The sequence below is a fragment of the Carlito syrichta genome, unplaced genomic scaffold, assembly GCF_000164805.1.
Source record: "Carlito syrichta isolate Samal-C Ts95f unplaced genomic scaffold, Tarsius_syrichta-2.0.1 Scaffold303272, whole genome shotgun sequence".
Lineage (NCBI taxonomy): Eukaryota > Metazoa > Chordata > Mammalia > Primates > Tarsiidae > Carlito > Carlito syrichta.
Genome location: NW_007247368.1, coordinates 408320 through 420883, shown reverse-complemented (window position 1 = coordinate 420883; position 12564 = coordinate 408320). Strand labels below are relative to the sequence as shown.

General features: G+C 53.7%; 1 protein-coding gene across 1 annotated transcript in view; it reads right to left on the bottom strand.

The window, feature by feature from the left end:
* RERE (arginine-glutamic acid dipeptide repeats) overlaps positions 1 to 12564 on the bottom strand; it is a 289136-nt gene that overhangs the window by 7467 nt on the left and 269105 nt on the right. Inside the window, exons 12-17 of the mRNA XM_008058270.1 lie at positions 4865 to 5027; positions 3874 to 3966; positions 3235 to 3434; positions 2008 to 2169; positions 1161 to 1274; positions 7 to 898 (exon numbers count right to left, since the gene is read on the bottom strand). Coding sequence (XP_008056461.1) covers positions 7 to 898; positions 1161 to 1274; positions 2008 to 2169; positions 3235 to 3434; positions 3874 to 3966; positions 4865 to 5027 — 1624 coding nt within the window. The remainder of the gene's footprint in view (positions 1 to 6; positions 899 to 1160; positions 1275 to 2007; positions 2170 to 3234; positions 3435 to 3873; positions 3967 to 4864; positions 5028 to 12564) is intronic.

Here is a 12564-nt window from a genome sequence, read left to right as displayed (position 1 = left end):
GGTGGTGTGTGGACAGGGAACTCAGGGGCTTAAGGGCCGGTGGGGGCGGCAGGTTGGCATTCATGGAGAAGGGCGAGGGCCCCGAGAGGTGCGGGGGGTGCTTGTGGGCCTGAGGTGCTGGCAGCTGGGGGATGGGTGTGGTGGGCGGGGGCTTGATGTGGGGCATGGCCAAGGGCGCTGGTGGCAGCGGCTGCTCCCGCGGAGGCTGCTGGGGTGGCAAGGCTGCCTGAGAGGCTGGGAGCTGCAGGGCGGTGTGAGGGTGCGCTGCTGCCGGGGAGGCCCCCAGAGAGGCCTGGCTCTGGGAGGCCTGCGGGGGGAGGCTGAAGGGCTGTGGGGGGCCTGGGTGCTGTAGCAGGGGCCCGGCCTGCAGGCTGTGAGGGCCAGGAGGGCCCTGACCATGCAGGGGGGCCTGGGTGTGAGGTGGTGCGGAGGCCTGGCCGGCCGGCCCGCTCAAAGGCTGCAGCGGAGGGTGGGGTGAGGGCAGCTGCTGGGGGTGCAGGGCAGGGGCCTGCTGGATGTGGGCGTGGGGAGGGGGCACCACTGGAGCCTGCGGCTGGTTAGGGGGCTGGGAGGCTGTGGGGGAGCCCTGTGGGGGGCCTGCAGTGGCAGAGGGCATGGGCCCTGGCGTGGGAAGCTGGGGCGTTGCCGGGGGCACCGTGGAGGCAGCTGGGGTGGCCCCACCGGATGCCTGCAAGGCTGGGGGCTGAGCCTGCAGCATCTGCTGCTGGGCTGATGAGTCCGAGTCACTCTCATTGTCCTGCGGGCTAGGGATGCTCGGGGATGTGCTGCGATTGTCCTGGTCGATGTCTTTGGGATCACTGCTGCCCTCATCATTGATGCTGCGGCTGTCTGAACTCTCTCCCTCGCCTTCAGACGGCGAGTTGGGCCGGCTGATCTCCTACAGCCAGAGAAGGGAGGCATGGAAGCCCGGAGGGCAGAGCCCCCTGCCCTGCTCAGCCAGTGCCTGGCACACCATCAAGGCTCACGCAGATGGTGCCTCAAGCTGGGCCCTGCGGAGTCCTGCCCTTACCCAGCCAGTGCCGAAGGGCCCTGTAGTCCCCTCTGGGAGAGAAGGCACTGTGAACTCCCAGGGACAATCCGGGCTGGGGCTTCTCAAAGAGCACCAGCTTTAGTCAGCAAGGCTCAGCCGCAAATCTCACCTGGGTTTTCGTCTTCTTGGAGCTGGTCCTGTCAGCCTCCTCCGTATCAGAGGCCACCTTCTCCCGCTGGCGCTTGGTGCTCTTAAGAGGGGATGTGGTTTCCTCCTTCACCTTCTGCAGTGAACGCCCACAAGGAGCAGTCAGGCCGAGGGAACATATCCTGTCGGCCTCAGTAGTGACATGATGTCTGTTTGTGGACACCTTGCTCCCCTATTCTGAGTTCCAGAAGCAAGAAAGCTCTAGAAGGAGCCAACTGGGACGGGAAGGAACATGTATCTGGGGATGGGGATCACAGTCCAGCCCTCCATGTATGTGGGTTTCACATCCTCAGGTTCAACCAACCGTGGATGGAAACTAACTGTGATGGTTATATCTCTAGATTTTTTTGTTCTTGTCATTATGCCATAAACAAGATAGTACAGCAACTTTTACATAGCATTTGCATTGTGTTAGGTATTAAAAGTAATCAAGAGATGATTTAAAGTATAGGGAGGATGTGAGTAGGTTATATGCAAATAATATGCCATTTCACATGAAGGACTTGAACATCATAAACTCTGGTGTCCTTGAGGGGTCCTGGAACCAATCCCCACTGAGGAACAACTGCACTTGGCTTTGGGGGAGGTAGCCCTTCCAACCACCTCCCTTGGGAGCTCGAGGAAGAGGTGGCCCCCGAGAGTCAGTGTTGGGAGCTCGGCTGGGTCTCCCTTCGCCATGCCGGTCTCCGGTCTGTAGCTAGGACAACGCTGGGAGAGGTCCCACGAATGGTATCTAAGGGGGCTGATCATCAACTCCAGCAACCCAGTTTTAAGGGGAGGGAGGGATCGCCTATGCCCCACCACCTGACCTTGGCCGACTTCTTCACTGTCTCTGCTTTGCTGTCATTGCTGGAGGTGCTGGCAGCACTGGGGGAGTTCCGGCCGCTGGAGCGGATGTCTTCGTTGATGGGCGAGGTGTGACCATCAGGGCTGGCTGGCTGCTTCTTCCGACCACTACGTAGTGTCGACATCTGCCCAAAGAACCGGAGTCTGGTGATGTCAGGTTCCTAGTCCCCAGGTAGGCCCCTCTGAACTCAGCCTGAAGAGCAGACAGGCTGGTAGTGACCAGCCTGCCAGAGAATCTCAGCCCTGACCTTCGCTGCCGGAGGTGAGTGTGGAGCTAAGGGAGTGTGGGGCGAGTGAGTGGGCACACACCAAGACAGTCAGTCTCAAACCCCAAACACTTATGCTGGGACTATCGGCTCAGACACACGGGGGCCATCTTTGGAGCACCTGACCCTGCTGATGCCACATAGCCGCCCTCTCTCCCAACCAAACCAAGTGCAAGTGGATTTAGTCTGATGGGAATGGGAAAAGACCCAGAGAGATGAAGCTAGGGACTCTGCGGCTCAGCTCCCCAGACTGCAGAGCACTTGAGTGTGTTTCTGCAAAGCAATGAAGGCTCAGCAGAGACCAGGGTTCAGGCCGGTTCACCTGTTCCTGCTGAGCCGGCAGAGGGCAGAGGGCAGAGGGAGCAGATGATGATCCCACCCTCCCACGAGGAGGAAGGAGGCCAGTGCTGGCAGGAAAGACCCTGTCAGTATTCTCAGCCCAAACCTGGGACACCCTTTTCCACAGTCCCGGCTCCATCTCCAACCTAGGAAACAAAGGCTCCTTATGGAAGGGGCTATGTGGTCAGTAGAAAAATATACCGGAAGTTTCTAAAACAGGACTGAACTTGAAAGAAAACAAATAAAAATAAGACCAGGAGAATCTGTAAGTTTAAAATAACTAGCAGTGACAAGCCCAAAGGCCGCAGGAAGCTCTGAGAGACCTGGGAGCCTGTGCTGAGCCAGAAACCAAGAGCTCTCGTAAAACTGAGCCTGGGATGCTGCCCCATAGGCTACCCCCCAACGGGCCACCCCCACAAAAGAGCAGAGGGCTCTTCCCAGTCCCACAGGTGGCCGTGCCTTTGGGCAGTGTATCTTCCCTTCAGGGCCTGCTTCTCTTCCTAGAAGAAAACCTCCAACTTCTTCTCCCTGGAGCGTCCCAGAAGGCCGGAAGTGGCCAGGAGCCCCGTGGACACGGGCACTCACCGAGCCCCGACTCCGCCGCGTCCTCATGCTATGCTTCCCGCTGAGGCCATCGTCTTCCTCCTTGACGGGCTTGAACATGAATGGCGGGGGATCAACAGGCTTCTCGATGGGCGGGAGCTCGCCGTACTTCTTGAAGTGGATGCGGCAGTCGGTGCAGAGCAGAATGTTCTCCCGGCCCCCGTGGTGCCAGTCTTTGGAGGCTGTGTAAGGGAGGGGGTGCAGGGGCACTGGTCTTGGAAACCACCCCTCCCTGAGGACATCTGGGCAGAGGGCCCTTCTGTGGGCTCTGCCCAAACATGGCGCCACCAAAACCACGCAGCTCTGGGCTTGGGCAGACACCAGTTACTCAGACAACTAAGGATCAGGGAGGGCTTCAGGAGTGCCACTGCCACCTCATCTCAGGGCACCCAAGAGTGGCAGCAAGCTCCTCAGGTGGGTGTGTCCTGCCTACCAGCAGTATTCCACTGACTGCTAAGTGGGGCAGTGAAATGAAGACTTCCGACCTTCTCAAGGAACCCCAAGCCCCATACCCATGTCCAATCAATTATTGCCGCTGACAGGCCTCCAGCTCCATGCTGGAATGTTCTGCACCTGAAGACCAGACCCCTGCCCCTACCCAGTCGTGCCAGGGTCACTTACTGGTGGTGAAGCAGTGGCGGCAGGCGTAACCCTTCAGCTCCTGCTCACTGTCCTCACTGTCGAAGTCATCTTCACTGGCTGAACTCAGGTCCACTGGCATGGCAGGCACATAGTGGGGTGGGAGAGACATCATCACACTCAGCCAAGACCTGGGGCCACCTGCAGCCACCAGCCTGCCCAGGTACTGAGCCACCAGTCAGCGTGGCTCTGCAGGCCGAGGTGGGAAAGCGCATGAAGGGCTACTCTGAACTGCTCAGGGCAGCCTCGTGTGTGAGGGGCAGTACGCAGAGGCTTGGTCTGTCAAAGTGTGGGGGGATGTCACACGTGAATCTGCGGGTGGCTGGCACTGATGCCCACAACTGGAGAATGTGAACCAGGAAGTGTACATCCACGCCGCCTTCCTAAGCACCCCGTCTCCACTGAGTGCCCCCTGACAGCCCTAGTAGGCTATTTCTGGTAGCAACACAGGCGACCCTCAGGTAGAGTGTCCTGGGCCAGGACAGAGCTGCGAGGCACTCTTGCTACACCCGTTTTTTAGGGGGTGAGAAGGCATGGGTTTCAGTATCACACTAGATCGTACATCATACTGGGACCAAGAAGAGGATCTTTATAAAGCAGGAGAAAAAGAAGAAAGTGCTCATCTGATCCTATTACCACCAAAGTGCAGTGAGAATTCCAACATTACCCACTGAGTGGAAAACCTTCCTAGCCGAGGCCAAGACTTCACATTTTGTAAAAACTTTGAATGGTGTTGAGTTTAGAAACATTTACATGTACTAATAATTACTAAGACTCTCCCCACCGAACCCCTGCCCCCAGCCCCCATCAGCGCTGTTGAGGCCAGGTTTCACACACATGCACACACGCATGCATCCCTCCCCCCACAATTCCCTGGGTTGTCAGCTCGGGGGACCCAGAGAGGACAGGCGCGTGTGGCTGCATGTGGACAGTCCTCCTCCACCCCTCACTGTGGTGCCAGGACCCCACTTACAGAATTCACTGGAGGGGGGCCGAGAGGGTGTGTTGACAGGTGTGGACGCAGTGCGAGTCTTAATTCTCCTGAACACGGCCTGCCTACGGTGCCTGCGGTGGGCCCGGGAGCTGGCTGCTTCGGGGGTCTTCTTCCAGTAGTAATAGAAGGTGATCAGCTCCCCCTGCAAGAGACAAGGGCTGGCTGTGGGAGAGGCACACAGAGGGCTGTGCTCTTCCCCATCCCCATCAGACCCTCCTGAGGCAGAGCAGAAAGCTGGGCATGAGGCGGAACCAAGGGCTGTCAGCACCTGGCGCCGGGGTGGAACCGGGCCTGCCTGCTTCGCCTGGTGGAGCATGATTTCCAGAGCCCCAGCACTTCTAAGCACAGGGGGTACATCCTCAACAACAGACAGAAAGGAGAAGACTCCTCTCCTCGGGGAGCCTACATTCCAGCTATGTGTGTGTGGTGTGTGTGTACGTTGGGAGTGTGTGTGCGTAACACAGGAGGTTTTCCTCCCAGCATTCCAGTGGAATCACACAGCGGGAGAAGGGAGTGCCTGGACAGTTAGCTCACCTGGAAACAGTTGAGCAACGGAAGTATAGTCAAGGCAGTGGGGGAACGAGGGCCACACGCAGGAAAACTACTCCAAACCTCTGGCCATATCAACCTGAAGGCCACACCTGCACAGGCTGGCAAAAAGTACCAAGGAAGAACTAGGCCTGACACAGAAAGACTAAGAGAAGACAGACCCACAGTGGTGCTGAGGCAGAGGTGAAACACCAAATGTCACAAGGTCAGCATTCATCTCATGGCCCAGGCACAAAGGGAGGCAAGCAAGACATCTTGGTGAAAATACAGCAAGGGCCACTTCTGAGAAAAGGGCCCTCTGTCACCCTAGCCCTCAAGGCATGTGGGCTCCCCCCACCATGATGTGTTCAGCAGACCCCAATGACTCAAGGCCCATTTCTTAAAACAAACACCCCAAGGTAAAGTCTCTACCTGGAATTAACAACGACAACAAAAAATAACAGCAGTGAGAGAGCCTGGGTCATACTGTTCTTCTCTAATTAAATTAACACCGGCCAAAGTCAATTAACTTGGCAGACTAGATCTGGGGAAGGCACCCCTGGGGGTACCTGCACCCCCACTCCGCCTCACCACTCAATCTTGTGAATGGAGAAGCCAAAAGAGAGAAGCCAAATGGGGTTTGGAAAGATAGTGCTGGAAGGACTGAAATAGACAACCTAAACAAAGAGGTGCAGCTGCCATGTGACAAACTCCTGCAACTGACAGAGCATCCAGTCAGACCAGGTTCCATCCAAAACACCCCCAGAGTTCCTGGCCTGAGAACACGGGGACAGGAGAAGCGGGCAGACTTCAGGTCAGGAAATGGCTTATGCAAGGCACAGAAGGCGTGCATGCTGAGTGCTTACTACACACAGCTAGACTTTATGCCTGGGCATTCTTCTCAGGGAACCACAGCTGCCATCAAAGCCTTCAAGGAGGGCAGGGATGCAGAAGAACCTCAGCCAGGCTTCCTGAAGCCTACAGCGAGCATCTCCTGGAGCTGGCGCTCTGCTCCAACCTTCCCGCACACTCATGGCTTAACAGAAAGCTGATGACTGCCAATGCTCATCACATGAAGCACAACCTAGGCCAGAGAGACTAGGGAGCTAGCCTCCAAGGACGAGCACACTCATGTCCCTTCCCCATGAGACGAAACCGAAAGATAAGGCAAAATGTGGATACTGCCCTCAGACTTTCTGACGTGTTTCTCCAACCCATGCTGGTGTCCAAATGTAGACTCCAATTGTCCCAGTGGTACCTGAAGCACCCTGAGTCCCGAGGTCATGCTCTGCAAACCTTCTGGCTCCTCACATCACTTCCCACCTTCCTGACTTGGAAATGCATTTATCTCCACTGGTCCTTGGGGGTTCTGGTTGGAGGGAACAAACTCATAAATCCTGCTGGGGGACTGAGAGATCTCTGCTGGCATAACACTGACCTGGCTCTGGCTTTCCTATGAGAAAACACGGTATAGAAGTCAAGGTGGGGCACAGTCACCCTCTCCAAGTTCTTTGCCAGAGTGGCATGCTTCAGTGGTCCCACAGGGCACTGATCCTGTGATGAATCACAGCCCAGTCCCAAAGCTTGAAAGAAGAATGACAGAAAAACTCCAAGTGGTTCCTTCCACCTCCTCCTTCACCTGAGTCATTTTAGGGGCCACTGAATGATAGAAGCCTGGGATGTAAGAGGGAATTCAAGACTACAAGGGGAACAAAAATGGCAGAAAAAAATCAGAGGGAAAGTACTATGGGGGTCTCCGCCAAGCCTCAGTTTTACTCGAAGGCAGCTGAAAGCAGTGACATGGACATTTCTAAACGGTATTGTCTATAGCGCAATATTGCTACACACAGCTACAAGCAGCAATTTCCATTCTCCAATGAATGTTTTGAAAGAGACTCGGAGGGTTTTAAAAGACAGCATAGCTTGCAGATTGAAAAAAGACTCCAACTCAAAAAAAAAAAAAGAAAGAAAAAAGGAGAAGCCAGAGTTCAGTGGGGCCAAGAAATTGGCCCAGCACCAGATGCCAGACAGAAAAAGGCTCAGAGGAAGCCTGGCAGGTACTTTCTGCCCTTGCTCCTGTCCCGTGGCCTTGGCCAGCACGTGAGGAAACAAAGACCCAAAAGAAAGGCAGCTAACATGAAAAGCAACATCAACGTTTTGTCAACATTTAAGTAATGGCTTTTAAACAAGAATAAGAGGTCCAGAACAGACTTCATCATCTGAGTGCCAGCGAGAAAATGATCAGGCAGGAAGGAACCTCTTCTACAGGTCTAAGCCCCAGTTGATGAGAAAATGAAAGAACATGAACTTGAAATTCAGGAAGGTGGAAGAGTGACTAGAACTCTCATATGCTGCTGATGGGAGTGTCAAACCACTTTGTAAAAGCTATTTGGCAGATGACAATCTACCATATGACACAGCAACCTCACTACTAGGTGTTGACTCAAAAAAAAAACAAGCTCACCAAAGACTTTCACACAAACATTCATATAACTTTTTTCTTAATAGCCCACACTGGAAACAGCCCAAATGCCCACCAATAGGAGAAAGGATACACGGATTCAGGTGTACCAGTTCACTGGAATACTACTTGGCAAGTAAGAGGAACTAACGCCTGATGCATGCACAAACATGGATGCATCTCAAAACACCATGTTCAATGAAAGCAGCCAGACACGAGGGTGCACGCTCTGTGACTCCATTCTAGAAAAGGCAAATCTATAATTATGAAAAGCAAACGAGTGGTGGTGGCCTAGAACCTGGCAGGTAGGTGACAGAAAACTGCCTGCAAAAGGACTCCCTATAAACATTCTGGTGTGATGGAAATGTTCTACAAATCAATGTGGCATTATATGCACGAATATATACAGTTGTCAAAACTTGTTGGACAGTACACTTAAAGTGGGTACATTTTTATGGTACATATACATACATGGCATGTGAACCAATTGCAAGTCAATAAGGTTGATTAAAAAACAACAAATCCAGGCCAGGTTTTATTAGCTGCCTCTCAACCACTGTAATGTCTACCAAGGGATTAAACACTGGAATGGAGCGAGTCTAGGAGGATTAGAAACAGCATACTGGTGTCTGCATGGGTGGCAAGGTCTTGAACACAAACAAAGAAACACAGAGGGGAAAGCTTTGCTTCTACAAATAGGGAGTGAAGCAGCTCGAGGCCTCACCAGGAACGAAGTCAATTGAACTTTAATCAAACATGCATAGTGTGTGCTGCCGAGACCCGCTGCACATAAATTCAGGGAACAAAAGCTGTTGCAGAAATCAATAGCTTACTGAAACATTAACACAGGCAATCATTGATCAAAAGGCCGCTCCACAAAGGCAGCCTTGCAAATTAGCTCCTGCTTTGCTTGCAAGCAAACACAGAGGTATCAACGCTGTCGACATGAATGGCCTCTAATGATCACTTTGTTCCCCACGCTCTCACCTCATCTCACAACAAGGGCTCACAGTCAACATACCTCGCATCTCAGTACTGTAATTGCACACAGCATGAGGAACTAACTGGTTTAGTGTCTGGGCAGAGCCAGGAAGAAAGGGGGATGGCACCTCCACAGTGTGGCAGGCTGCAGCTCTTGCCAAGACGAGTGCTCCCATCCACTGTCTATATTTAGCAGGTTCTCCTCTCCTTTTTCTCTGGGGAGCATGTGGGGGCTGGATTTTTCCCACAGGTCACAGGCAAAAAGCCATTGGCAATGATGGGAGTTTCACTCCCAGGCTTGAGTTCCTTGGCAGAGGTACCTCCCAGGCAACACGCTTAGCCAGGACCCGAGTACCACTAGTCCCTCTCGTTTCTCATCAAAAGAGAAGTGAGGGACTGGCATATGCAGAACAGAGAAGGGCAGCGGCAGGCTGGATGAGGCACAGCACAGCCTGGGTGAGGGGCCTCGAGGAGTGGGACGAGAGCAAAGGGCAGTGCCGGCTGACTCTGGCCACCCAGGGTGGGTGGCTCAGTGGTGGCTGCTGCTGTCACCAGAGGCCTGCTGGGCTAGGACTCTTCCTCCTCCTCCTCAGCTGCCACTTCACGGTGGCACCCTCACTCACACATAGCAAATAAACATCAGCACAGGCCTCATCAGAGCTCCCTCCGTTACCTGGGCAATGCGGGCTGAACTGCCCACCTTAGAAGCCGCCCATCCCCATGCCTGCCTGGGTAGCAATAGCCAGGCGACCTGTTCCAGGCGCCTGCATGTGCAGAGATGAGGCTGGGAACTGACGCACTACTGTGGGAGGACCTGCCTAGGGCCTCCTTCCTGTCTTCAAGCAGGTCAAGTCTTCTACACACACCCGGCGAGTTACAACACTGCCCACCAACACAACAGCTAACTTCCCACCAGCACTGCAATGCTAAGGGAAGAAAGCATATAACCTGACCTGCCCAAATCAAAAGACAAGTCTCTAAAGTAAGATAAGCTACGTGTCTTCTCTCTTAAGAAAATGTGGGGGAGTGCAGAACACACTCTTGCATTCTGAGCATCCACACTCCCCCCCGAGCCAGCGTGCCTGTCCCCAGGGCCAGGCCCGGGCTCTCATGCCTTGGCCCAGTCCAACTCCTCTGACAGGACCTCTAGGAGGCTCACGTGGAGGCAGGAAAAGTTAAGTCAATTATTTTTTGTCCCATATTAGAAGCACTCAAGATTGAGTGCAAATCTTTTGTGTCATTATGTTATTACCACATTACCCACAGAAGTCTGGACACCCCCGAGGAAGAGGTAAGGGTGTGGAAGAAGGTGAGGTGTCTAGGGGCCCCAGCATGTAGCGTTCGGGGTGTCTACAGCCTGCCACCTACCATTAGGTCTTTCTTTGTTTTTAAACAAGTCAAGGAAAGGAAAGCCTCAGTCTTTGGAAATGACCCTCAACCCCCTCTCCTTTTCATTCAGTGTTCACAGCAGTGTCACTGTGTATCCCATTCTCACAACATGGTTCTACGGCCAACAGAAAAGGACGACAAGAACTGCAGGCCATGCAGCTGTGTTAAGGAAGCCCCTGGAACACCAGCATGTTGTCCCCTCGTACACAGCAGAGGGTGGTCGCACAGGCAGGAGTCCAATGCAGGTCTCTCCGTTCCCAGCTTAGCCTCACACCACTGGGGAGCATCGACTGCAGCTCACCTTTTCCTCACCACCCAAGTTTCCAAGGGCACACTTCTGGGCCACACACACTGCCCGCTAAAAAGGAGGAGGCAACAGGAGCTGCGGAGAGGGGAGGCAGGCCTGGAAGCTGCTCATGGATGATGGGGTTCTAAGCACAGTTTCTTTCTGAAGCTAAGTTCCCGGTCCTCCAGGCCCACCTGCTGCTGTCAACTGAGTAGACTGTATGTTATGGGACAGGCCCCTCCACGGTGCAGAGCTGCCCAGTGCACACCTGTGCATGCAACTGACCCCAAGGCAGGGTGCAGAAAGCAAGCATTTAGAAGAAATTGTGTTACTTCTTTAAGACACACGATTTTCTGTTCCGATGCCAAATAAGCCAAACAAATGTCACTGGGGAACTGCCACCTTTTGCAGATCTTTTTCCAGCAGGCAACTGGTTGTCTTCCAGTAATGACTCTGGTAATTAAAGCAGTGTTCTCCTGGGCTGCTTCTTTTGTTAACCAACCAAATCCCCTAATCCCTAAAGGCGCTGACACTGTCAGCAGGCTCTGCAGCTAATTGTTAAATACCATCTCTGTGGTTTCCGAGTGCATTAGGGAGAGCGATGATCTGCTTGAAGGCACACAGCGGAGGGGAATCACACTCCCAAGAGTCTGTGCTGAGGTCTAGCACACCACCCACCAGGAAGCCCACCAGTGAGGAGGTTGCCCGCTGCTTCCAGGCAAGAGAATCCCTTCCACCAGCTCCAGCCCCTCTTCTGGAGAAAGCCAAGGGGAAGAGAGGGAGTTCGTGAAGACCTTGTGGGTTTACCCTGCTGTCAACAGGCTAGGCCAGACTAAGTCACCCATGGAGATGTTCCTGAACTAGGTACCCTTTTTACGAATAAAAGCAAAAATCCTAGTTGGACAGGTTAAATTAAAAAAACAACAATTATTACCACTACATTTGCACAGTGCAAAGGAACTAGAACAGCTCAAGTTTTTTTGCTTTTTTGAGTCAGAGTCTTACTCTGTGGCCTAGGCTGGAGGGCAATGGCACGCTCACGGCTACCACAGCCTCAACCAGCTGGGTTCAGGCAATCCTTCCAAGGAGTTGAAACCACAGTGCAGGCCACCATGCCCAGCTAATTTTTCTGATTTATCGTAGAGACAAGGTCTTGAACTCCTGGGCTCAGGCAATCCTCTCACCTCTGCTTCCCAAAGTGCTGGGATTACAGGCCTGAGCCACCATGGCTGGCTTTTTTAAAAAAACCAAAATTGTAATGAGATTCCTAAACTCTGTGTTGTTTTAGGTGCTGACCTCAGCTGCCTGCCAGTTCTGTCTCTGGCCCCACACCCCTACTCAGGTGTTTGTGTGTGAGGTTCAGAGAATGGCAGGCCCTTCCCCTGGCTGGCTTGGCCCCTCCGGCACAGATAGTGCTCCCTTCCTCTCCAACCTATGGAAGGTTCGTCAGGGCCTCAGGAACAAAGGCCCTGGTGCCTCACTGCTAGTTCCTAGCCTTCCCCGCTGCCCCAGAAGACCTTTCTACGCATTCTCTACCTCTTATGACCTTCGGCTCACGTCAAACACAACAGCCGTCTTGCTGGTCCTCAGTGCCTTCCTTCTGCCCACGAGCCCCTTACCACCTACCCTCTTGGTCCAGGCCCAAGGCCCTCACACTACTCAGACTCACTCGCCACAGGTGTCACCGTCCGTGACAGGTTAAATTTCCTTCTTGCCCTTCCCCAACCTTTGGAAGTCATCATGGCGTTGTTTTTACTCCTGCACCTTTTTATTCTTGCCTCTGTCCTGGGACATACAGGTTTCCCTGGGTTACAACCACAAATGAGCCCACCTGACCTCCCAAAGCCCGTGTCCAGCTCATCTGTGAGCACCCCAACAGGGCCAGGACAACATCCTGAATAGAAAAAGAAGTCAGAGCCGGGCTTGGTGGCTCAGCCTGTAATTCCGCGCCTTTGGGAGGCTGAGGTGAATGGTTTGCCTGAGCCCGCGGGTTCGAGACCCCCCTGGGCAGCAAGACCTCATCTCTACAATAAA